Genomic DNA, 27,525 nt, shown 5'->3' with positions numbered 1-27,525 from the left:
AATACCCATTTCATTTCCAATGCACCTGGTTATTTAACGTACAACAGTTTTAAAATGCAGTGTATAAACAAAACATCCGTCATTCTATGGTGTCAACGTGTGCAGTAAAATTGTCAAAGCCACTAAGCATTGCCATTGCCACACTGCGAGACTCCTCAGTCGTATGTTCAATGTTGATGTAGGTAATGTGTTGGGACGTTCTATCTGTCTCCCAGTCCGGGCCAATTCAGAACCAGTTTAAATGAAGACACACATATATAAAGGCTCCTCCTTTCACTATTTGGAAAACCGCTGTGAAATACCAACGACCATTAAGCAGTTGCGGGTCTTTCTTTCCGTCGCACCTGGGCTGTATTTTCGTGCTACCTAAAAACCCCACAAGGACTGTAAGACAGAAGCCGCTAATTACTAGGACTAAAATGATGAACTCTGCAGCAGCCCAGGTAAGGCGACATTGATTTTAATATTCTTAATTATTTTTGCACCTGGACCAAAACTAACGCTAATTATTGCAAATGTGTTGTATTGAAAACTGTGCATGTTTACGGCGATTTTAAGAACGGAATTAGCACGATATTTTCACGGTAAATAAAATTTAGTGAATGAAAGGTCTACTACAGAATGAGGAGTTTAACTATTTCAACCAAAAAAACCCTTTCTGATGTTTTGTTCCTGCATTTTAATTAGAGACTATGATAGTTTACGCTAAATTCGTCACGCCGCGACGATACCGGGCGGTGATGAGGCATATTAAATGATTTCTCGCATACATTATTTATAATTGACGGCGAAACTCCTCTATTCGCTCCCTGCCTTTTTATTGTGTCGCGGCATATACCTGTAAATGCCTTTCTTACGAATAATGAATTTCTATCAATAGTGTGAATGTTTTGATGAATTAAAATAATAATTAGTATATTTTATCATCTGTCTTGACGCGATTTACTTGGTTCAATAGAGAATTCCCTAGTAGTTCTAGTACATGCTTTCGTTTTGACCTTCAGAATAAATCGCATAAATTCCTGTGCATAGAATTTACTTTTTTCTTAATTCTTCTCTAACAGGAAATCAATTTTATACAGATTTTTCTGCAGCTTATATTTAACAGCTTATAGACCGCCTGACTGGTGTGTATCGGCCAGACTGTTGAGATTGGGCATTAAGGAGATACTGCGGTCTTTATGTGTCAGTATTGTCCATAAGGATTATAGTTAGTGGCCATTCTCCTGGACAAACACCAAGCTTTTCACACGTCGTGTATTTGTGTTCTATCAAGCTGTCGCTGAGAATTAATCTTTCTTTCAAACGCTTCAAATCTACTAGTTTTTTGCGCTATTAATTCAGTTTTAACATATAATTTTAAAGTGTTCAATGTAGATCCGGGTTAGAATGGGTCCTTACCCCATGCTTGTCGTAAGAGGCGACTAAAAAAGGTGGTCCTTCGGAAGGAAGAGACTGCAAAAACCAAGGTCCTGTGTCACAGCAGGTGTGGTACAATAAAGATCCCTCCCTGATCAAAGGCTGTATATAAGCCTAAATTTCGCAGCCCTTCACCGGCAATGAAGACGTCTTCATATGAGTTAAAAAATTCCGAGAGGGATGTTAAACAGTATAAATGTAAAAACAAAAATCAGGGGAGGGAGCCAATGAAAACAAACAGATTCATTGATTGATCGAATATTGTTTAACGTCCCTCTCGAGAATATTTCACTCATATGGAGACGTCACCACTGCCGGTGAAGGGCTGCAAAATTTAGACCTATGCTCGACACTTATGACCTCTGAGCAGAGAGAGATCTTTATCGTGCCACACCTGCTGTGACACGGGGCCTCGTTGTTTGCGGTCTCATCCGAAGGACCGCCACATTTAGCCGCCTTTTACGACAATCAAGGGATACCGAGGACCTATTCTAACCCGGATCCCTACGGGATAAAACAAAAGATGATGACCTGCAATAAGCCTGCTTTCACCATGCACACTCCCATACTCCAATATGAATAGATGGACCTTTAAGTTGTAGAGATAATCGTCTTTCTTTTATCCTGCTAGTGTTGTTTCCTTACAATTTTACTTTATTTGCCTTAAGTAGGTGGTGAAAACTTATAATTGTTCGTGTCATCGGTCATTTTTAAGTGCTTTACAGATTTCATTTTGTGACTACGCATCAATTAAGTAGATATACCATGCTTAATGAAGAATGGAAATGTGGAAATCGAAATTGAAGGAGCGATACTTTCTCATAGCAAAACTCATTTGACTTCGGAATAATGAAACAAAAGGACCGAATCTTTAACCAGGAAATGGTCTTTTGATCTGGCACTCTGACTTGATGGGTTGATTATGCTAGATTTTTTACACCCGGTTTGCCATCTTCGACCCATGTCAGTATGTTAGGAGTCACAAAACGTGGACTTGTCACACAAGACACTGGTCATCAGGGACAGCGGACACTGGTCATCAGATACAGTGGGCTCGCATTCTGCGGACTTTTGCTTTTTTCGTTACATTTCGAAGAAATTAAACAGGCCATGTCTAACATTTCTTCATATCGACAGTATGTGGTTGAATTTTGTAAAAATTAAATACAGTCCTGGCTAACATTTCTTCATATCGACCGAATGTGGTTGAATTACATAAAAAATGAATAGGCCCTGGCTCACCTCTCTTCATATTTACAGTAAGTGATACTTTTCTGTAATATTCACTATTCAGCATCAGAATTCGTTCAAGATGCCGAGTACTCGGTAAAGTGCATAACCTGCTTATAGTGTGGCCGTCGTAGATTTCGATCATTTACCCCCCGGGTATACTGACCGTGGACTTCCCGTGATGTTCGATGTATTTTCAGAGAAAATATTGTTCCTGGGTATAGGTTAAGTCAGTGTAGTATATTGTTCCATTTCAGTATGAATCATTAAACTGGAATAGATTTTATTGTCAATCAGCAGAGCAAGTATGTTATACAAATAAATAGCACTGACACCACATTGACAGAAAACATCGCCCCCGTCGCTGTCGGAATATCCAAAGCACGGTCGTATCATGGGCTTTAACCTAATCGTATTGAATTCGCTGGTCGTTCGCATTTCCCCGCCCATTCAGTTACCATGTATCTATACATATGTCATATTATTATCATTAATGTCTTCATACCTAGCTTCCCAGCAAATTTAAAATGTTGAAATTTAAAACATGTTTCGGTGTATAGTCCATTATGGAGAGCGCCTAGTTGACCTTTCATGCTCAAGCGTGTTTACGTTACAGCCAATACAATTTTCAAAATTTGAATAATTTTCATGTTTGAAATTTCACAGACTAAAAGTTCACATTAAATAAGATAACATCGAGACCGCATTATCTGTAATGAACGAGTCCAACTAAATTTTATCTGATGATTTTATGCTAATAACAGCCACACTTATTGGCATGTGGGAACAATTGCTATGACATTTTGATAGGATGTGAATTTTTCCCTCCGTTAATTTTTCATCATTATCTACACTCTTTCACAAGTTTTAAAACTTGTTTTTCTCGTGTCACCTTATATCAAGATCCTTCCATAGGTTAAAATCGAATTGAAGGATAAAAAATAAATACTGCAGTAATCAAAACCTTGTCAGCATTCGTTTGATAATCGTAATAAACCTGAAACATGCTTTTTATCGGAGAACATAACCCACATCATGTACACATAATTCAGTTTTAAATTGTAAAAAATAGTTTTAGGCCTAAATCAAATTATTGCTCATTTCTCCTTCGTTGTGACTTATTATTTTTGCTCCGAGGGTAGGGCAGTAGAAATATGATTTGAAATGGGACACAAAGTGTGAAAATAATGATTTCAATGAAATCAGGTGTTTTGGATAGAGTATACATGTGCAGTGAAATTCGATCAGGTATTACTTGCAGTAGCATCGATACCGTAGCTCTCTGTGTAAAAAGAAAAAGACGTTCTGTAGCTACTACATGTTGTACATGTACTCACAAAAGAAAATTCAGAAAAAAATGTTCATTGTTTAAATTAGAAATAGCAATGAATTAATAATTTTTATAATAAAATTGATACTTTTCTCGAGAGAAATGACAATTATTATTTTCTTTTTAGAGTGCATTTTACAACAATTTGCTTGATTTAAAATTTCTCCGCGTAAACCACCATATTGATATGAATAGATGTCTGAATTCCATACTCATTTTACATGAAACGTTTGAGTAACGCTGATTTATTGTGTACAGTAAAGTGGTCTCTAATTCTCTGCATTGTAGGCTAATTGTTGGGGAGAAATATATTTTCTTTTTTTTTTTTTGGTCATGCACAGATAATGATCATACAGTTTAAATGCTTTGCAAGACCGACTTATCTTCTGGAACGCCATCATGCCCCCTCCCTCATCTCTCTCTAATATTGACAAAACCAACTAAGCTGATTTAGAAAAAATAATATTTTATGTGGATAAAAAAAAAAGTGAAGATGATGAATAAGTGATCAATCTCATACTTCCTAAAAAGAATACAAATTTAAGAGTAAGACAAACATGGACCACTGGACACACCATATCGGGTGCGTTGGGTGGCAGGGGACAGTTTCTTTGCTTCTGAAACATGTGGATGGGGGGGGGGGGTATACATCAATGTCAGATTATGACAGAGTAATGAAAAATCATATTTCCCTTTTATATCAATACTTGTATTTCATATTGGTGTAGTTAATAAATTATGACTCTAAATTACATGTAATCTATAAATACTGGTGCTGGTACACAAAACATGCTCTGAGCAGGTTCTCCCTTTTCGCTTTGATTTTCTCTCATTTGGGCTAATCCGCACCACCCCCACACCATCACAGTACCAAACATGGGGATTTAGACACTGTTCACAATCAAGAACCCTATCTGCCCTTCTAAAAAATCTACCTTTCATATGGGGCCATCCACCTTCCCTCTCAGCTACAGACCGTTTGCTGGACCATGCATGTTTTCACCGGAATTTCTTCAGCAACTGACCACGTGCCTTAGTTTCGTATTTGCACCCATCTATATGCTAGGAATCATGGTGACACCTACATGTTGTACATCAACATTTTTATTAAGCACCCAACTACATTTGACATGCATCCTAAAATTATTGTATACATTTTTACACAGGTAATATCACTTCAAATATGGGGTATTTCCATTTTTTTTAAAAAAGTTGACCGGGCCTACGGTATATATATCTATCTTCTTCTCATGCCTAAACAACTGTGGGTTCGGTCAAAAATATTTCAAATTGATTTTACAAGTGTTTTAGAAAATATCGTACCCATTCCTCATTCGTGTACGCAATACATTCAGAACAATAGAGGACAAAATGCTGAAAAATATTTGAAGGAATGATTATTGGATTTTCTTTGATAAATTTGGAACAGACTAACAGACAAGCTAAACGTTAAGAGAAACGCTATTGAAATGGACGTCTGTTCCAAAATTATCAAAGAAAATCCAATAATTCATTTATCAAATCCGATGAATCTATCTGAATGTATTGCGTACACGAATGAGGAATGGGTACGATATTTTCTAAAACACTTGTAAAATCAATTTGAAATATTTTTGACCGAACCCACAGTTGTTTAGGCATGAGAAGAAGATAGATTCATCGGATTTGAAAAATGAATTCATTTGTAGTGTCTAATATCGAAATGTAGTACAAGAACATACGACAGTTAATATATGTTGATGTCGTCTGTGTTAATAATGTCGACCAGCTCGCCCAGTCACACATTAATGAAATAAAAACTCTGTTGCAGATTTGTGTCACATTTTGGCAGATTAAGTCCATAAAAAAGAGATATAAATTCTTCATGCAGTTCATTATATACGGGTGAAGATGTTTTTCATGCACATTAAGCGAGCACCTCCTTGACACTTTGAACCATTAGTGGACACTTGGTAGATCGCAGTCGCATTACTCACTGCCCAGCGGACTAATTGTAAACACCAGTCATTGAGCAAACTAACCCAAAGTAAATTTTAATAAAATTAATCATGATATATAGATAAGAAACTTTTTTAAATTATGTTTTTGATAGACGATCAATAACTGTGCAAAATGTAATTCTAGTCATTAAAATGTAATTCTAGTCATTTGTAATTCTAGTCATTTTTCACTTTCAACAAAACCTCGTGTTTTCTCGCATACGCATAATTACCGGTAACGTCGTTCATGGTGCAGAAAACAAAGTATGGATGAAGAGGCCTTTCCTATTCGCGTATGACAAATTACGTACTGTGCCCCGTCCTGCTCAATTGACATAATCAATGACGTCACGAACACAAGCCTCTTTTTAATTCATGAAAGTTGACAATATGTTACGAGAAACAATGTGCTCTTGGCATGAACCACAGATTTTTCTCTCTCGCTTCTCTTGTTCTGTAAAGTTCATTGTCTTTATATCTGAATTCAGATCAGCAGCTTGTTCAATATCTTTCCTTTCCATCAACATGATTTAACGTAGGCTTATATTGCACTGCAACTTGAGTAGGTCTGACTTCTGCGTTAAATGACTGAGAACATCACCTCAATGTCATTTTAGATTCTTCAGACTTTATGTCATGAATAGAATCTGACTCTGACTTTCTTTACACAAACTGCATTATTCAGTATCGAAAATTGGTTCAAGTTCTTTAAGACTTTACAGCTTATCAGTACAATATTACAAACAATATACATTTACTGGATATATAGTCTCAAAAAAGCTTATCAGTACAATATTACAAACAATATACATTTACTGGATATATAGTCTCAAAAATTAAATTGTGCTATATCACATAATTTGCATTTGGTACGTGCTAGCGGTTGACAGGATTACAGCGCCATCATCGTGATGATCAGGACAATTAGTCACCAGAGAGAAGGACCAGATTACCACCGATATATACACCGCACACTCGTCAAGGTCACACCTACCGTATTTAATCGTAACATCAATCGAACCAGCTGAAGTTACATATGACGATAACTTTGAATTTTCGACAAAATCAAGTTCTATTAAAATGAACACAATCGCCGTCCTTTAGTAGAGGGAGGACAGTGACATCGGGTTGGTTTGTAACCCCGGGGTTCAAACGGTGAAGAACGGATCTTCGATGTTCAATACACAAATTATCGGAGCCCGTGTAGCTGGCGGTCTACACGTTGACACTAAACCCTCTGTAACAGACGTTGTTAGATAGCGATATCACTGGGATTCCCTGTTAACAGCTTTTTAGCCGGACCCTTCATAGGACAATGCACCTTAGCTATGAAAGGGATAAAGGAATACTAAAATGTGCAAATGTAGTGAAAATGGTAAACTGGGGTTTAAATGTCGATGTGTAAAATTTCAACGAGAACTAACAGGGAGATTATAATTGAATGTTTGTATTAGAAATTATTTTGTGCGAATGTGCAAATGAACTCCCATCAAACGTTGAAAAGTCGAAATAAAAACATATCATACAATTGCATACCAAAGGGGTAGAAGCTCCAAGCGAACGGGAAGGATTCCCCGTGTTTCAATACTCCCAACGCTCTGCGCTATGTTTCTGTTCGCTCGTCAAGAGAATACATATCCAGCAGTAAACACATATCGCTTTGTGGTTTGGTTAACAAACAAATATTTATTGACACAAATCTCTACGCTGACAGCATTCAATAAAGGGTGTCCACAGTTGGGATTTGATGTGCTCTTCACTCCTTAAAGTTTGTTTTTTCTTTGATAAAAGTTCTTTTTTAAACCTTCTACTTTCATCCCTTTCTCCACGATGAGCGCGACTCAGCAATCCGCTTTAAATACATTGTCAACTGCTTTCCAAATACACGTTATCTAATGATACAAGAATAATTTTAAACAAATATTGACCGAAATGGCATATCAAGATCTGTTTGAATGGGCTGATTTAAATAACTGTGTTATAATGAAGGCGTTCATTCAGGGAGCAGTTGTCATCGCAAGGGGTCTGACAAGTTAGGATACAATGTTTTCGGTAGGTTACATTTTTGTGTGAAATAATGTACTTACTAAGCCTGTAGTAAATCTGGCAATGTTTCACAACTGTCGTTGTTTGTAATTTGAATAAGTGAAATTGTTCACGTTGATGGTCAAATTCGATGGATGGTTATCTTATAGGTGATTGTCATATACCAGTATTTATTTCCGGAAGAAGAACATGTAAAAGAGAATGTATTTAGAATTTACCAAAAACAAAAAACAAAAACAAAAAACAACAAAAAAACCCAGTAAAATTATTTTTGTTTCAAAAGATTACGTTTGCCTCATTCAAAACCGTATAACTGTAAATTACTTTGAGTAAATATTTAATCGAAAGTAGAAACCAAGAGTTAAATCTTCACGGTGCCTACTCCGAGAAGAGATCTTAGAATTGAAGTACTTGCCACTTCAATGCAATTCCAGGGGGGTCTTCCAAACAAGACACAAAAAATTATGTCACACACGTAAGAATAACTGTGTCCCTGGATTTTATGTTAAAAATTTGTTATCCTACTTATTTGAGGCAAAGGTTAAGTACATTTAATGTATATGACGTTCGAAAATATTCAACAAAGTCGGACCATTTCATGATAAGAAAATCTTGCTTCAGAAATTTAGTCAATATTTATGATATTTAAACCTGTAATAAACAGAACAAAATCTAGCTGCAAAATGTTTATTTGTACATATATTTAAAAAAAACCACAACTGGTTTCCATATGATCAACAAACTCTTATTCAAATAAAAAGTATTGGAAAAAAATTCTCATTGTGTCAACATTCAGAACTCCATATTATTACGTGCATGTTGAAGTCTTTTGCTGTATGGCTGATTTGGGGTCGTAGATTCAAATGACTTCTGTACTCGAGCAATATTTGCCGAAAAAAATCTTTTCTAACTCGTGTTTACTGCCATTTCTATTGAATACTGTGATAAACTGCCATTGAATTTTTCTGAATATGATGCATAGCCGTGATCTCTAATCATAGAGGTTCAAAGCATATTTTCAGTAATTTGCAGAATTGTGCAAATTGTGAAATGCATGCCGTAAATCCTTTCATACCAACTGTAAATTGAAATCCCAACAAAACAAGTGGATACAGTGTAGGGCACCTGGCGCGGAAGCATTTCACATACCCATTCGAAGGTATTATAATGTGAACATACCTGTGCAAATTGTCCATTTCCTTTGGTCTCGGGACTGCTTTTTCAGTAAAAATGGTATGTATACTTTGCGAATTTTTTCCGGTTAAAGAACCGCTTGAACAGAGCGATAGCTATATTGACATTTCTAACTGTGTCAATGAAAATACTCGTTTCTCGTATGCTTGATAAAGAAACACTTTAATTCGGTGTACTAGCATTTTGTTTTTGCAATTAATCTGTCGTGTGAGCCATTGCTAAATACAATGGATTCACTAACTGTTTTATCTCAAATCAAAGTTTAGAAAAACGTTTTGAATGAATTCTATGATAAGCTCTTTCGGTAGTAAATAGAGGTTCCAAAGGGTGTGGAGGATACTTTTGTCATTTTCTACATTTTCCCAGTAAATTTAAATCTACTAGTCTTCACACGACAATAATAGGTTTTTCTAACCTGTTTGCGCCGCAGTATAAATCTAATTGGGTATCGGGGGTATTTCTCTAATTTGTCGTCATTGTGAGACTAAAATAGGTTGTCAGAAAAGTCATAAAAGTTTGAACAGTGATGCGCTCTTGTATAAGAATTTTATAACATCACCGTAAACTTTTATGGAACCGATACATTTTCTTATAACCTAAATGACATCTAATGCTCTCTCGTGAATGCTTGTCCCGCCTAGAGTTGGTCATCCAATCTCCATAAAAACTACCTTTAAAGTGTTTAGTTTGAAATTTGATAAGTTTGATGAATGTCCAATTATTTTCCGCTGGGTCTTCGAAAAGAAATTTTGACCTTGAAATTGAATGGTCAGCGTGCTCCTCAGCCCCTCACTTCCCTGGTGTGTTATGGGACGTCTATTGTACCCGTGTCAAAGGGCGTGGCTCAGTCGAATACACAACATGGGCCTCGTATAACACATCACAATGTAATGCCTATTTAATGGTGTAGCACGAGTCTAACCGTGGATAAAATACCTCATCATACACAAAGAGAATAAAAGCTATCCGTCACCATCTTCTTGTTTCATATTTTATACGGAGGCGGATTTATTGTATGATTACCAGTTAAAACATGAACTGTATAATCCAAAGACAAAAGTATTTTACTACTTTCTTATAAAGCATATCCAAATTCAGGTCAAGAAAGAAAAAAACTTTCAAATTTTCTTTACAATAAAGATTTCAAACAATTCGATACTTCATTGTTGAAATATGCAAAACCAGATTTTAACAGAAACACTGATGGTGATTTATTGATCTTAGAAGGACGTTTCCCGCACTTGCAGTGGCCATATTACAAATCACAGTTGCACGGTACTCGAGCGTACATGTTATAGTTAACAAAATATATATAAAAACCAACTTTTCATCAATAAATCATCGTCTATTTGATTCTTATTTCAACTGCTACTTATTCGGCCTTTTCAGGTGTGTTGAGGAAATCTGCAAAAGCCTTCACAGCATTTCTATATTTTACTTATAATCCTACAACATCAATAATATTGTTTTTATTAATATCTGTATTTTGAAAAATGAAGTGATTCTATTGCTTTCAAGGCGATCAAATACTATATCGGAAAAAGTAAAACCAAAAAGAAGATATTTATATATGTGAAAGTTATACATGTAAAATGTCATCAAGAACGACATTTTTCATGTTTTGTTTAAAAACTAAGACTTCAATAAGATATAAAGTTAACGCATTTTGTGCAAAACTCTGTACCGGGTATATCTTACGATGGTTTGTTTTTCTGTGGAATAAGTTGTGATGGAGAATTTGAATTGTTCATGAAGGGATGTTGTTGTCCAGGAGAAAGTACAAATCTCCGCATGCTTCACGGAGAAGTGACAGGTTAAAACGGCCAAAATTTACGCGCGGCCCAGATACACGGTATTTAAAGCGACGCGGCCCAGCGGAGAGGTGCAGACGTATCGACGGACGGAGCGAGGACTTTAATTAAATAGCCCCCGCAATACATTTGATTTATGTAAACATTGGGTTAATTGGATTTAATTTTTCGCAATCTAAATTTCAAATGTATTGGAATTAGATTAACATTTGGAACATTTCTTCTAGTTTTGAAAGGAGGCGCTGTGGTCAAATTTCTTATCTTTTAGTGCGTATTGTGAAAAACAAAATCCCAGGTGCAATGGTAAGTTCGGTTAATCAGTGCACGTATTTCTCATTAATATTCATAGATTTGCCGCTTTTTGTTATTTCTGTGTCTGTTTTACAAATGGGGTTTAGGCTGTCGAATTTGACAAAAAATGAAAACCGGACGAGGTAGATTTAATGTGTGAAATCTAACATGTATACCAATATGCTATCAATTCAACGCTGTTGCACCATTTGAGCATTTTAAAGAGCAGATGATTTTCCCTATTGTATCATTTTAACACGCGAATAAAACAGTGGCATTAAACTTTGCAAACGGAAGTTTCGGAAAAAGCCAATATGTGTTACATCTTGACTGCTGAATTGGAAGTTTGTACCACTAGAATTTATGTCGTTGTAGTCGTTTTATATGGAGGGTGTGAAGGTTACGCTGGGACTAGATTATTCGCATTCTTGCACCGAAACACAATGGCTATTAATAGCCATAAATGCAAATGAAAACTAGGAATTTTAACCATGCCGATTCTTAAAGTACTACTAACACAGACTAATTGATATAATGCTCTGTTTTTTTTTTTTTTTTTCAGAATTCATTGATACTAGGTAAGTTTTATCCTTCTTTCAAGTATTTTTTATTTAAAATAATTTCTGAACACGAGAAAGATGAATATGTAATTAAAGGATTTATTGCTTTTTTTAAGTTGTGCTTCTGTTGTCTCCAACCCTCGTTCAGAACCAGCGGTCTCCTTTCCTGCCAAGACGAGGTATGTATATATGTAAGCAATTATCGTTTTAATTTCGTAACAGAATATTAGTGTAAATCAAAACGAGACATTCAATGCGCTTTCTATTCACTAAACGACGAACGTATATCATAATTATGACTTGTCAGAAATTGACATAAAGCAGTGTCACCACATGGCCGAATTCCAAAGAATTTGTTTCCTTACTCTACTTGGCCGAATTGTTTAAATGGTTAGCAATGCAACTTTCTTTGAATTCTTTTATCCGAGCAGTCAGTTACCGGGATAAGAGAGTATGCTACATGACGGGTAAAACTCGCGGGACTATTCGGAGTTTACGCCGAGATAGGGAGTCTAATTATCTGATAGATCAAACAGGACTAGTCCTCAGACGTGGCTACCGTGAAGAGTGCACTGATAACCCCGAGACGGAGCGACGGGCATTTAAGGTCACGTTGCACTGAGGACAAGAGAGGGTATCAGAGCAAATAATGATAAAAAAAATTGTTGCTGTGAAAGCGAACTTTTACGAAGACGTCAGAAATAGAACTTTCCGTTCCACAGAATCATCGATCCGTATCCATTGTAAATTTTTGAAAAAACAAAACAGGAAAGTTTGTGAAGACAATATTGTAAGTACCAGGGATAGCACTTGACTTCGGAATCAGGACACAAATATTGTCAGGAAGTAATGGATCGAAAGTCTACTTGAGGAAAAACTACGAAACGACTTAACCACGTGTTTAAGCACAGTACCAAAAATCAGTGGCAATCCAAACACTAGAGTTAGTATATCTATTGAGGTGTAAGATATTAGTTAAACATTTAAAAGTGTTCTGTGAGTCTCTTTAGCTTGCTAGAGGGAGGTCTGACTCTCCGTAAAAATGTTTTTAGTTCTAATTAAATTCATGGTATTAAAGATTAAATAGATATAGTGGAGACACCAAAAACGCTTACGGTCCCTCCACAATTTCTCTGTAACTCTTTGTAATTTTGTTAAAGATTTAGGGTTTTAAAAAGAAAAGTGCAGACATAACATGGACTGCAATATGTTATACATTTTATTAAAAGAATATTTATGAAGGCAAGATACCTATTGTTATATTCATATGCGTGACGTGCTCCATTTGTCTTGGACATCACCAATATAGCAGTGTAATTTGACCGAACCTTTACAAGTTAATAGTGTTGACCTTGACATTTTAATCGAGTATGAAATGGCTATCTTGTTTAGTTCCAAAGTTATTTCAAACGTTAAAAATGCGAAAGTTATAGAAGACAAAACATACATAATATGCTCCCAATCTTTTATCTCTTTGGGGGCAATAAATCATTTCTATCATATTTTCCCCAGTCATATGATTTTTAAATATTATGTACATAGGATATTTTTCGAAATTTGAATTTCTACACAATTTTATTCAGTTTTCGTGTTTCGAAAAAATGTGCGCGTTTGCATGTGACATAGCGAACAAATAACCCGGACTGAGACACGAAGTACATATAATGTGTTGACTTTAACGTGCTAAATTTTAAGTTTTCAGTACTTATCGAGAATGAGAGTTTATTAATTATTAGAAATACATATGTATAATTCCATTGTTGATTACCTGATAATTTGCTAACGAATATCAACAATACAATTTACAAAAGCAACCTCTTGCAACCGCAATATTTTCACGTGTATGCTTCTATATTTTAATGCTTTTGTAATTTATATTGCAAGAACATACATACATGTATTTCATTTCAGCAAAAACTTTACGATTATAAAGTATGAAAATCAAATCGCGCAAAAAACACACAAACTCCAATTACAAATGTATATCTAAATACTGTAACACAAGAAATTTGTGGACAATCATTAGAATCAATCTATGACGTAGTAGTTGTGAGTTCGAGTCCCGCTTGAACCTTGGCCGCCTCTTGTCTAAGACGGACTGTTTCTTCGGCTAACGCTCGGTTGCGGGTCTTTCGAATGAGCGGTAAATTCCTAAGCACTTCACCTACAGCTGGTGACGTGTCAAGATGAGTGAAACATTCTCGAAGGGATGTTAGTTGATTGTATGTTGTTTAACGTCCCACTCGAGAATCTTCCACTCACATGGAGACGTCACCATTGCCAGTGAAGGGCTGCAAAATTTAGGCCTATGTTTGGCGTTTTGAGTAAAGAGGGATCTTTATTGTGCCACACCTGCTGTTACATGCCGCCTCGGTTTTTGTGGTCTCATCGGAAGGATCACCCCCGGCCCCATTTAGTCACCTCTTTACGACAAGCAAGGGGTACTGAGGACCTGTTCCAACCCGGATCCCTTAAAACAAACAAATAAATAAGAATCAATTTGTTGTTTACAGATTAATTAAAGAATAAGATCATTTGATTTCAGATTGCGGGGGATATGTTAAAAGTCTTTAATAATGCCATCATTTGGTTTCAGATTGTGAGGTAGTAGACGTGATATTCATTTTGGACAGATCCTGGAGTCTGAGGTCCCCTGATAACTTTCAGAAGGAACTGAACTTTGTCTCCGATGTGGTGTCTGTCCTTGACTTCGACAAGTCCCGTGCGTCCGTCATCACATTTAGCGATGACGCGGACCTCAACATCCAGTTTAACGAATACCTCAGATTAGAAAATTTCCAGAGTGCCGTGAAGACGCTACCCTGGGTGGGAGGAAACACGTACACTCACAAGGCTATAGAGCTGATGTTACAAGAGTATAACCAGAACATCCGAGATCGAGCTGGCATCACTACTATTGGAGTTATCGTTACGGATGGTGGTTCCACGGATCCCTACAAGCTAGAGGATGTAGTAAAGGTGGTCCGTAACGACAGAATAGAGATGTTTGCTATAGGTAAGGGACCGTCATGTGATAGAGATGATTGCTATTGATAAGGGACCGTCATGTGATAGGGGTGTTTGCTATAAGTAACCATCATCTGATAGAGATGTTTGTTATAAGTGAGATAGAGATGTTTGCTATAGGTAAGGGACCGTCATGTGATAGAGATGATTGCTATTGATAAGGGACCGTCATGTGATAGAGATGATTGCTATTGATAAGGGACCGTCATGTGATAGAGATGATTGCTATTGATAAGGGACCGTCATGTGATAGGGGTGTTTGCTATAAGTAACCATCATCTGATAGAGATGTTTGTTATAAGTGAGATAGAGATGTTTGCTAAAGGTAAGGGACTGCCATGTGATAGAGATGTTTTGCTATAAGTAGCCATCATCTGATAGGGATGTTTGCTATAAGTGAGATAGAGATGTTTGCTATAAGTGAGATAGACATGTTTGCTAAAGGTAAAAGACTGTCATGTGATAGAGATGATTGCTACAACTAAGGGGTCATAATCTGATAGAGATGTTTGCTATAACCAAGGGCCATAATCTGATATATAGGGATGTTTGCTATGAGGGGCCATAATCTGATGGAGATGTTTGCTATAACTAAGGGGTCATAATATGATATATAGGGATGTTTGCTATGAGGGGCCATAATCTGATGGAGATGTTTGCTATAACTAAGGGACCATAATCTGATATATAGGGATGTTTGCTTTAAGGGGCCATGATCTGATAGAGATGTTTGCTATGACTAAGGGACCATAATCTGATATATAGGGATGTTTGCTTTAAGGGGCCATGATCTGATAGAGATGTTTGTTATGACTAAGGGACCGTAATCTGATATATAGGGATGTTTGCTTTAAGGGGCCATGATCTGATAGAGATGTTTGCTATGACTAAGGGACCATAATCTGATATATAGGGATGTTTGCTTTAAGGGACCGTAATCTGATAGAGATGTTTGCTATGACTAAGGGACCATAATCTGATATATAGGGATGTTTGCTTTAAGGGACCGTAATCTGATAGAGATGTTTGTTATAACTAAGGGACCGTAATCTGATAGAGATGTTTGCTATAACTAAGGGACCGTAATCTGATAGAGATGTTTGCTTTAAGTAAGGGACCGTCATCTGCATTATGTAGTCTAACTATAAGTCGTCAATCATTTATGCTATCCATCTTTGGTTGAAACATCTAACAAATAAAACCAAACTTTGAACTAACTTCAGTGTAGTAAGCGATAGTGAAAGATTAAATGTAGAATCGCGCTAACCTTAATACTGCTAAAGAAAATGTCACTGGAGAAAACTGGAAATCGTGAAAAGTCCTAAGGAGGCCCTGTTAAGCGGTTTTTGCAGCGGAAGGAATGACATAGCAAACTCTTCGGACAATGTCAGTGTTTATTTAGGACTTTTTTCTTATTAAAATTGTCGGAAATCATTACCATAATAAGATCGTTGTGACTATTTACTCAAAGTGGATAAGAACCCCGCAGTTCTTGATAAGTAGCTTTGTGAAAAGCGTTTGATTTTGATAATTTTATCAGCAGGTGGCGTGGCCGTTACTTTAGTTGATGAATGTAATGACATGACACTTCCTGCGACTGTCTTCAGGCGCTGACCTATATACAAAACAATTGTAATGGACCCAGTCACTCTTGTATATGTAAATAATGTCATGTTACAATGGTATAAAAATTTATAAATTCAAAAGTTCTTAATTAATTATGACCAAAGAAGACCTTTGCCCCTGTAGTAGTGTAACTTCATTTTATTATAGTCGTGTATTGTTTGTCTATATTTTAAGATATACATATAAGGCATTCTGAAAAGATACTTAAATACAGACCGCATTTTATTTGTTCGAATGTCATGTTATAATGGTTGGTGTTGATTGCTTTTCAAGTGTTTCTTAGGTAGTGTTTGGATTTTGAATTTCAGGTATTGCATTCATATTGGACATTTTCGAACACGGGTCCAAATTGATATTTTAGAAAGTCTGAAATTCGTGTGAGCATTTTATCCTGTGGTAATGCATATTTTTACATACTGAGTATGCGGTTGTAAGTAAAAGAAAGATGAAGAGATCCAAATGTGATTTAATCACATTTAATGTTAATCACATTTACAGTTCTTACAGTGCTGTTACATTTCTTTTTACAAAAAAAGCCTTCAGTTGCTATTTGAACTGTAGTTTGTATTATACTTATGTCCTTACTATGTATTTAATTATTCCTAAGGGTTGTTTTATATGTTATTAGGGTAATTATATCATTACATTAGGCGTTATACAGTATATCAATAATAATAATTATGCATTTTAATTCTGACACAATGAATATTTTATTCACATGTACGTGCACATCGATTTTATATTATCTTTTCTCTCACATTTGTAAAGCGCTCTAGAGAACTAATGTTGATAGGGCTCTACATAAATCTTTAAAAACGGACACTGGCTATTAAATGTTACACCCACGTAGGTGTTCTTTTTTCCAATATAAATCATCATTGAAAATTTGATGGCATGAAAAATGTACGAGACCTTTAAAGTGTTGTTGATTTTTGCCTATATCTATCTATTTTTTCCTGGCAAATACACACACTATACCAACACTAGCGACACAACACTAGTACATACGGCACAACACCAACACTAGCGACACTCAACCAACACTAAATGGATGTTACACCAACACTAACAGACACTACACCTACACTAATGGGCGTTATAACAACACTAACGGTCACTATACCAAACACTAACACTAGGTGGACTTTACATCTAAACTTTTGAACACCTAAAGTGTGTGTTAATATACATGTAACTTGATCCAAATTGTAGTTGTCGAGCACCCAAAGCGTGTGTCAACATAGCTTAATCCAAATTGTAGGTGTCGGTGACGAGGTTAATCAGGAGGAATTGGAGATGCTGGCTTCCGGTTATGACCATGTGTATCTGCTCAACAACCTGAATTCTCTGAATGATGTTCGGGACAAATTAACCGCGCGGTTCTGCAGAGGTGAGACATGTCTGTGGTCTGTAGGTCGTGATCCAGTCATCTCAGATGACAGTCTTCATTTCTCAACACACACAGCTGTGTAGACTGCACAGCCCAGTCCGGACTATTTAATATCTATCGCTACGAGCGCTCATCTAGAAATTCATTGTCTTAAACTTTTATATTCATGTTTGTTTTTTTTCATAACAAATGCCCCCGTGATCTCAATACTGGTTCATAAGAAACGGCGCGCTCAAAATTCTATGTGTACCTTCCTAAGCCGTCTCTTCACCTCTCATACATAATGCTGAACGATCGACCAAACTCTGAAATCAAATTTTGAGAATAAACTCTTACTAGGTCAAATACAATAGAATTCATCGAGAGATTATTTAATTAAACGGATATTGTTGAAGAATAAATCAAATTTTTAACTTCCGGTTACTTCGAGGTTAAAAAAGAATATCATATACTCAAATAGATTGTAATTTATGTAAAGAACATTTGAATTGTGTTATGATTTTATACTAATTTTGTATTTTACACTAATTTTGTATTTTATGCTGATTTTGTGTTTTCAGGAACCCCCGCGCCTAGTACTGCACGTAAGTACTCCATTAGAGATTTATACTAATTAAAATGAAAGCTTGTTTAGTACAAATTTGATTTCTTATCGTGGTACTGAAGGCCCGATGACACAGATACCTACAGGCAATGTGAGATACCCGTCTCTGATTACGGCATCGAAACACAAAAGCAAACGCTGCTATCACGTGACTTTGACTTGTCGTGTGTCGCGGACTCTACTGTACGTTGTATTTATTCAAATTTGAACGAAGAATGTCTCTACCGAGGTATGAAACCGACTCCTTTTCCTTTTGTTAGTATATCAAATGCTGACCGAATATTACTTCAAAGTTCCATTTCACATCTGTCAAATTTATCTGCGATCAGTACGGGAAATTTTCGGCATCGTATAATTTATGGACTGGAGTCATGGATTGGAGTTTTGATGTGGAATTTGGAGTCAATGTTTTTAAAAGTTCTGGAGTTTTTTTTGGAATTGTAAATTGATCTCCAATGATTTTGAAATGTAATTCATAAACCGGAGGCGTGATCTAGATCCTGTGTTTTATTTATTGGTTTATTTATTTTATTTGATAACCCCGGTATTAAAATCACAGTTTTCAAACAACTAGAAGGTTCACGATTTCTCATGATGTACATGTAAGGTCTGTTACTAACCAGACTGGTGAGTAACTAGAAGATTGCTAGAAAGTTCTTTGATAAGTATTAGTTAAGTTGTTCAGTAATATACGTGACCTATGTTGATGTTTGGCTTTGTAATCTCTGTACTTCATTGAAATAAAACAACGTTTTATTTAGTGTTTCTTTTTCGCACCAAGAGAAGACATAAACAATTCATATCTTATTTTACCGCACTCATTTTGACAATTCATTCTGAAACTCCACGGCCAGTTTATGGCGAACAGTGGATAAATTTTATCTTTCCATGGAAAACATGTAAATTTCTACGCCTCTCAATGGTTACAACAATGTCAGCGAGTTCACTGTAATATACAAACACTTTCAACATATGAGAATCTGCAATTGTTTTTAGATATTTAATGATTTACAAAGAGTTTATTTTCTTGTAACTAATGCGTATTTTAAATCTTTATACATGACAAGTATTTGTTTCATTGATATTTTCTTTACATACAAACACAAAATTCAAAAGCTTTTAGCACATTGAATTTCGTATACTGTTGACATTTATTGTCGAACGAATGGAAATGTGTTCCCGAATAAATAACACTTTTCATAATTTCTTAGATAAACATTCTTCAAATATTTTCAGCATATTTATTTCTCTTTGATGGTTACTATGTAAAACTTATACGGTACCAATTTTGATGCACCAGATGTGCATTTCGACAGATAATGTCTCTTCAGTGATACTCAACCGAAATTTTTGAAATCCGAAATAACAATAAACATGTAAGAGCTATTTTAGGGAAAAACAGAGTGCCAAAAAAGTGGAGTCAAATTCGTCTAAGGATAAGAGCTATGCACGAGGGAGATCATCCTTAATTTGGAAATGAATTTCTAAATTTTATCACAGCAATTAAATATACATCCGTATTTTCAAGCTAGTAACGTTCGAAGTACTTAGCTACTGGGCTGTAGAGAGCCTCAGGGACTAACAGTCCACCAGCAGAGGCCTCGACCCAGAGGTCATAATGTAAAAATTATATTTTCAACAAAACAGTTTTGTTTCATATACTAGTAAATCTTATATAAAAATATGGTGGAGTATTATAGGTATGCCTCCATTGTTATAAATTTGAACCTTTTGAGTTACTACCCCCATACATTTTGAAAAACCGTATTTACTTAAATATTTTGATAAAGTTCTGATGCAAATTGTCATGTCGGCAAATCTGTTCTTAATCTATATACGACTTTTTTATTGATATACCCTTTAAGATAGCGCTATATAACGATGCTGTTTGTCTTACAGGTCGGTACAATTCTTGTAAGTGAGCACTGTTGTTAACAGGTTTCCTAGTCACCTTCAACTTCTTGACACCCTTTTCAGATTTTCAATTGTTAACTTAAATTAACTACGTTTTCTGTTAACCGAAAACTTCAATATTAATTGATATGAGAGAATTATTTCCTTGACGTGCTAGATAGGCATTTTGTAGAAGGGTGTTATTAATGTAGTGAAGCGCCAGATCAGCGAACCTGAGATCGTAACTGCTACGATCAGTGCAAAGTTTAACCTAGTTTTAGCAGATAGTTGTACTATTCTTTGACGTTTTCAGAGTATTTAAGTGGATCAGCGCTATTACTTTTGGTTTGGCTTTTACCCTTCCTAGCTGTCACTTAGAATATAAACACAGTAAGAACAATAGAGCTAGATGTCATTAATTGTTTAATACAATGTCTTAACAGTTCAAATTGTAGATAAAAACTTTTTCAAATTTTAATGTTAACTTTAATATCTTGTAAATGAACAAATTTTTTTCATATTGTAATTATTTCATATAAACTTCGTGAGAGTACCTATATGAAGTGAAATTTTCTACGAAACTCTACAATTGATACATGTAATTAGATAATTAAATTACATTAAAGCATGTATTAACAAGCCTGTCAACATGGTTTTCTTCATGGATGCCACTCCACCGCGTCATCGGCTGGAGCCACAGGACGTGGATACGGTAGCTGACTTTCTTACCCGTTTCACGAGAAGCATTGGACAATCTCACATGTTCAAGTTAACACGTGACGGGTCTCTCAAGAATGTTCTAACTTTTACGAATATTAAGAACTTATTGAGATCTCTCAGACACTCCAACTTACGGACCGGTTTGTCATATGACAGAAATATTTTGGAATATGACTTAAAACCGGGTTCTGTGAACATTGTCCTCATCATTGGTTTACCTTCCCAGCTGTTTCTTGTTCAATCACCGGAAGGATATGCAATTCACACGGTCGCTGTAGGTAAGAAATATCATTCCCTAGAAAGATGCTGAATTGCTGAAGTCAAATTCTGTATTGCTGCATGTAATTTACCGTTTTTGCTTTTCATTTTTAGGCATTGGCAAAAATATAAGAAGAGAAAAGTTGGAACAACTTGTACCTAATTCAAAAACTTTTCTAGTTCAGAACCAGAGCATGTCAACAAAGGTTGTTAATGAGATGATGGCTTCAGATATATGTTTAGGTAACCATGTTTATCCCGTATGGTATATTTTGAAGAATGCTGCCAAACTATACGTAGTCTATGTTTTGTCCATCAGTAATGATAAAGTTTGTTTTTTAAAGGTTGTGGAGATGTAGATTTATATTTTATACTGGATTCATCAAACAGCATAGGACCTGCTTCATTTCAAAGAGAGTGTAAACTGGCGTCAGAGTTGGTTAGCTTGATGAACATTAGAAATGGTAATTCCTCCATAACTATGGTGCACTACAGCGATACGCCGGAATTACATGCTTACACAGACACTAAGCAATTTTATTCATCGGTTCTGACTCACCAGTGGAAGGGAGGTAACACTATGACCCACCTTGCTCTAGCCATGACATTGAAAGCTTCCAAAGGAAGAGTGAATGGCAGACGACAAGTCGGAATATTGATGTCTGACGGGGCCTCCACTTCTCCTGATCATACAGAGAGGGTCGTCAGCAAAATTCACAGAAGTGGTCTAGAAATGTTTGTTATTGGTAGGTTCCATTCAGTATTAATGATACGATTTTCTTAGACACTATACACCACATGACAAAACTACCACAAATATATTTATTAAGAAATTTATCATATAATTCTTTTCTTGATGTAGGTATCATAGGGAAAATTGGACGGGAAACTTCATCAATGTTCGTAGCGCATCGATAAAAAAGGTTTTCCATACAATTTTCCCTGTGATATTGCAATCAAGAAAAGAATTATAAGATTAATTTCTTATCATTTGAATATTTTAAAACATTGACTTTAGATAATAAAAACATGATTTTATTTTGCAAATTCATACGACATATCAATACACAACATGAAGTCAATATAAGGTTCTCGTTGATGCAGGAATTTTTTAGCCAATCAAAATCGCCGTAATTTCATGAAGACATTGATTCAATATTAAATGATTGATAATGCAATGGTTCAGTCAGAAAGACACATTAGTGTTACATGTTTACCCACAAATATGAGTTACCTTACCTATTCTGGATTCGAAAACTTAACAAAATTCTTACAAACAGAGATAAATTATTGGATCCAGTAAATGTCCTACAAAGCCACTATCCGTGCTCCGGGCAAAAATATTAATTACTTTGAGGGAGAAACTTCAAACCTTTTTGTACCACAACGTATGATAGAATTGGTGCAAATCAAATGTGGATTCTAAAAATAAATTCCAAAACTTTTTAATGAATTGCACGAAACTTTTTTCGAAATCAACATCAACAACTTTACCCTATCAACAACATCAAAACGTACGACTTTTCAACACTTTACACGACCATTCCTCACGATAAATTAAAGACTAGACGTTTTGACATCATAGACAGTTGCCTCTTCAAAAAAAATTACAACTGAAGTTGATATTAGAAAGATGTTGGAGTTCCTCATTGAAACTATTTGCGTGGTCTTTGGTGATCAGGTCTTCCAACAGTCTGTTGAAATTCCCATGGGCACTAATTGTGCTCCTTTGTTAGCTGACCTGCTTATACATTTTTATGAGACATAATTTATTCCAATCCTTCTATAAGAGAAAAAAACAACGTTTGCTGTGGCTTTCGACTGGACATTTAGATATTTCGACGACATTTGATCTATTAACAATATTCATTTTCATTCGATATTTCTTATATCCCAGTGAACTCGAAATGAAAGACAGCATAATCTCCTATATCTGCTTCATATTTGGATATCTTATTGAACATGGATATTAACAGCATACTAAGAACTCAGTTTTATGATAAACGGGATGACTTTAGCTTTTCCGTCAACTTTAAACTTTGTGTAGCAATATTCCATTTATTACATGCATATGGTGTTAATGTCTCTCAACTGATTCACGATACACGAGATCATTTTCTGTGTTCGATCAGTTTTGAAATTGAGGAAAGCTAATGACAAATAAATTAATGTTACAGGAGTTTCAACAATCTCATTTGAAATCAGCATTTTGTAAATTCTATGGTCGTTATAATGATCTTATTTGCAAATACAACTTGTTAGGTCGAATGCTGTATGGCGTGTTTCATACCAATTGTTAGGCCGCTCTTTACATACTGAATATGACTACGGATTACTCCGTTTACCTGAACAAAATAGAAATCTCACAGTTGTGATCGCTCAACAGGGGATGCTTACTCCTCCTAGGGACCTGATCCCATCTCTGGTGTGACAAGGGGCCCGTGTTTACCCTACTCTTCATTTAGAATTCTTCTTTTGGGGATTTATGATGTTGATCACTGTTGGCTTTCTCATAATGGGTTCTTTGTTCTACTTATTGTGGTGTCAGCTTTCTGCTCTTGTCACTTATCTATTTCAGAATTTACTTTTCAAAGGGTATGGTCAGCCTATTATTTCTACTGTCAATATTAAAGCCATAAAATGGCGATTCAAATTTTAGAAATTTAAAATGTAAATATTGTAAATTGAATGCATTGATGAACAACGAAGATGATGTTAGCCTATATTCTGCCTTAACTTAGTGTATTGTATTAATATAGGTGTCCTAGTGTTCGTCTTGTCACAACCATAGCCAATATGTATAGCAGTATATGTTCAACACGAGATTATGTCATTGAGACAAAAATTCAATCATGATCATTCTTGCAGGAATAGGGGAAAGTGTGAATATCGAAGAATTAGAAATGATCGCATCCAGCCCTTCACGCATGTACATGGAGAAGTCTGTCACTGCTAGTCATCTGAAACAAGCTATATGTAACGGTAAAGAAGATTCCCTTTACTTCTATCGTATCGAGTACATTCCCCCTTCCCCATTTTTCTGTTAATTGAATATCATTTTTATATTTCAGGTGCAGTTAATGACCAGGATAAAAATATACCAGATAATAATTTGGGTCAGTATGTTGCCCGATTTTTGTTCCTATTATCTACATTAGAAATGTTTTTATGGATAGAGGATATGAAATAAAGCTCACACACAATCAAGTCAAAACGATGAAAGCTTATTTTATATTGAGAGATTGTCGATCATTTCAATGCTCATCTTTTTGCGTTGTTTATAGGATTCATGAGATTGATCGCTGCTTCTTTATCTTCACCATCTAATCATTTTCAACCATTTTGATTAACATAAACTATTGCTTTCAGATTGTAGTGATGCGTTTGACATTGTCTTCGTTCTGGATAGTTCCTGGAGTCTTACCACAGAGACAAACTTTAAGAAGGAACTCCCGTTTGTACTAGAACTTGTTGACAATCTACGGTTCGATTTCAATCGCGCTTCTGCATCAGTGATTACATATGCTGACCAGGCAACAGAATATTTCTTTCAAAATAAAAACGATTTTATGTCTACTGTTCCAAATTTACCTTGGCTTGGAGGAAATACATTCACAGACAGAGCACTCAGCAAAATTTTACAGAATCTAGAGAGGAAGATGAATTCGGTTCAGTCTAGTTCCGACAGACCACTAGTTGTGGTGGTGATAAGTGACGGTGGATCCACTAGTCCGCATAGGTTAAAAAAAGTTGTCTCCCGACTGAAACAATTCAGATTTGTGAAACTGTTCGCAATTGGTACGTTAATCATAAATTGATATTTTACACAAAAAATTTCATAGACAAAGATATTAATTACCTCATTTTTTGTGAAATGAGTGCACATACCTTCCTTGAGACTTACAATATGATTCATATAAGAGATGTCCTATTTTCTGTCAACTATATTCATTGCTCGGCATTGATTGAAATAATGACGCATTTTAGGTGTCGGCGTAAGTATCAACTTAAAAGAATTGGAAATGATGGCGTCTGATCCCTCCGACAGTCACATGTTCATGGTAGATGATTTAGAAGTCAACAATAAAATTCTCAAATCACTCTTGACGTCACAGATTTGTAGAGGTTTGTCTTTTAAAGCTGTAGGATTTGAATGTTCTGGAAAGAAATAGACATGAACATTGAGGATACTTTAGTGAAAGAGATTTAACCTTTTACAGATGCAGTATATTTATCTGTGGTGTCTCCACCAGCCTCAGTTAGTGAGTAAATCGACAATTAAGTTTTAATGGCATGATTTCAATATTTTTCTATATTGCAAAATTATCAGATGTCGAAAGTACTCTTTGACGATTTCATCACTAATTTCATTATGTTCTATGTTTTTGTAGGATGTGTAGAGCATGTTGATTTGGTCTTTATGTTGGATAGTTCCTCGAGTCTAGGAGTCGTCAACAATCCAGACGTCAACTTCCTCAAAGAAGTGGCGTTTGTTATAGATGTTATCAAACTGGGCAACATTGATTTTCAGCAGTCACGTGTGTCCGTCATAACATACAGTGACGTTGTAATATTACGTCAGTACTTCAGTGAGAGTGAACTATTGTCTAGTGTGATACGACTTCCTTTCCTCGGAGGAAACACATACACTCACATTGCTTTACAGCTTATGCTGGACGAATTAAAATATCTAAAAGCTGTGTCCAAAGGCAGCAGGCCCGCAGTCGGCGTAGTCCTTACAGACGGAGTATCAACGAGACCGAAACTTACATCAAGCGCGGCAAAAACTCTTCATGATGAAGGTTTCAGGATAGTGGTATTTGGTACGTTTTAGTGTCATTAAATGGTAGACAAACGTATAACGTACATCTTCAAATGTAATTTAATTACTGTTGACTCAAAATACAATGGTATTCACCTTCCTTTCTTTTACGTAGGTGTTGGACCTCACGTGAATATTCGTGCGCTGACAGAAATTGCATCACTTCCCAAGAAAGACAACCTGTTCCTGCTGGATGCGTTAGACTGGCCTACATCTTTTCTGCCGAGTCTACACAGTAGTTGTTAATTTAGCTTTTGATATTAAATAATACTAGTCACGTGTTCGCATTACTGTCTCTGACCTGTCACGTGATAGGTCAATATTGCGAGTATTTATGTATATGTTAAAAGGCCAAGTAATTTATACAGACCTCAGTATGTTTCTTATTTAATTGCTGATCATTCATGTAATATTTTGTTTTCTATTTGTAGGTCATTGTATTTATAACTATAGTCTGTAAAATAAGGAAAAATGTTTCATCATTGCAATTTCTACAACTTTGTTACATTTTTAAGAACAACGTCTTCTTAATACCTTAAGGTGTCAAAATTATGCTCATTGACGACAAACCTATTTCGACTTTTTGAGTTGTGTTCAGAAACTTGCGCATGTGGTTAACTGTTGTTATAGTCACTTATTGGCGTATTAGTTTGTAATATGTAGTGAAGTGATGCAATCATTTTAAAATATCAACAGAAATATTTCATGATGAATGTCATGTTATTAGTAAATATAAGTCATACAACCGATTGTTAGTTGAGTTCTGGACACTCTATAGAGCTCCAGAAACCTCTTAGTGTTCAAATTTCTGTTGAACAATATTTATTGAATGGTACATGCCCATTGTTTGTTCAAATATTCATCTTTTGATTTGCTCTCTATAAATTCCATTCCAGAAACCATTTGTTTTTTTTTTAATGTATTAAAGGGTACTCTATCGTCTGTCAAAGGTAAAATGGAATGCATAATGAATTGGTTCGTTGTCGTTGACATGCGGCATCGTAATTAATATCAACATTTGTCGCTCGATACATTACAACAGTAAAGGCAATATAAATGTTAATGCTAACAGTGTTTGGTCAAATGTATCAACTTTGATTTTGTCACTGAACATTGATATTCAATTTGTATTTGACCATTTGAGTGCTATAACTGTTGCATGTATATACTGTGTATTTAGTCAATTCAAAACTGTTGTTTTCTTTTTGTAAAACCTTGTCTTTGACCTTGGCTAGACATCAAATGTGAGCGAGTCACAAACAATATCCGCAGCCAAGGTACCTGTGTCACAGCCTTCTTTTAAAATAATTTTTGTTCTTGATACA

At 35.6% G+C, this 27,525-nt stretch overlaps 1 protein-coding gene across 8 annotated transcripts; it reads left to right on the top strand.

Moving 5' to 3' along the window:
* On the top strand, window positions 1-27,525 carry LOC125656181 (collagen alpha-1(XII) chain-like). Of its 8 annotated transcripts, none has more exons than XM_048886778.2 (16): window positions 10-443; window positions 11,863-11,878; window positions 11,977-12,039; window positions 14,457-14,876; window positions 17,775-17,903; window positions 18,464-18,487; window positions 21,027-21,398; window positions 21,493-21,621; window positions 21,723-22,124; window positions 24,247-24,360; window positions 24,450-24,494; window positions 24,748-25,176; window positions 25,366-25,503; window positions 25,599-25,640; window positions 25,770-26,201; window positions 26,316-27,525. In XM_048886778.2, the coding sequence occupies exons 1-16, from the start codon at window positions 420-422 to the stop codon at window positions 26,444-26,446; spliced, it is 2,910 nt and encodes a 969-aa protein (XP_048742735.2). In that variant the 5' UTR covers window positions 10-419; the 3' UTR covers window positions 26,447-27,525. The 8 variants fall into 8 exon arrangements, with proteins under 8 accessions (XP_048742759.2, XP_048742735.2, XP_048742753.2 ...); XM_048886785.2 differs by lacking the exon at window positions 10-443 and adding an exon at window positions 6,900-8,010; XM_048886793.2 differs by lacking the exon at window positions 10-443 and adding an exon at window positions 6,900-9,237.

Source organism: Ostrea edulis, chromosome 1 (genome assembly GCF_947568905.1).
Source record: "Ostrea edulis chromosome 1, xbOstEdul1.1, whole genome shotgun sequence".
Classification (NCBI taxonomy): Eukaryota; Metazoa; Mollusca; class Bivalvia; order Ostreida; family Ostreidae; genus Ostrea; species Ostrea edulis.
Note: the sequence above shows the minus strand (reverse complement) of the source record. Positions and strands in the feature narration are given on the sequence as shown.

Coding starts and splice junctions, on each gene's coding strand:
- LOC125656181 (XM_048886778.2), top strand. CDS start 420: ATGATGAACTCTGCAGCAGCCCAG. Junction 21,622..21,722: donor GGCTTCAGATATATGTTTAG/GTAACCATGTTT, acceptor TGTTTTTTAAAG/GTTGTGGAGATGTAGATTTA. Junction 26,202..26,315: donor TTTCAGGATAGTGGTATTTG/GTACGTTTTAGT, acceptor TCTTTTACGTAG/GTGTTGGACCTCACGTGAAT.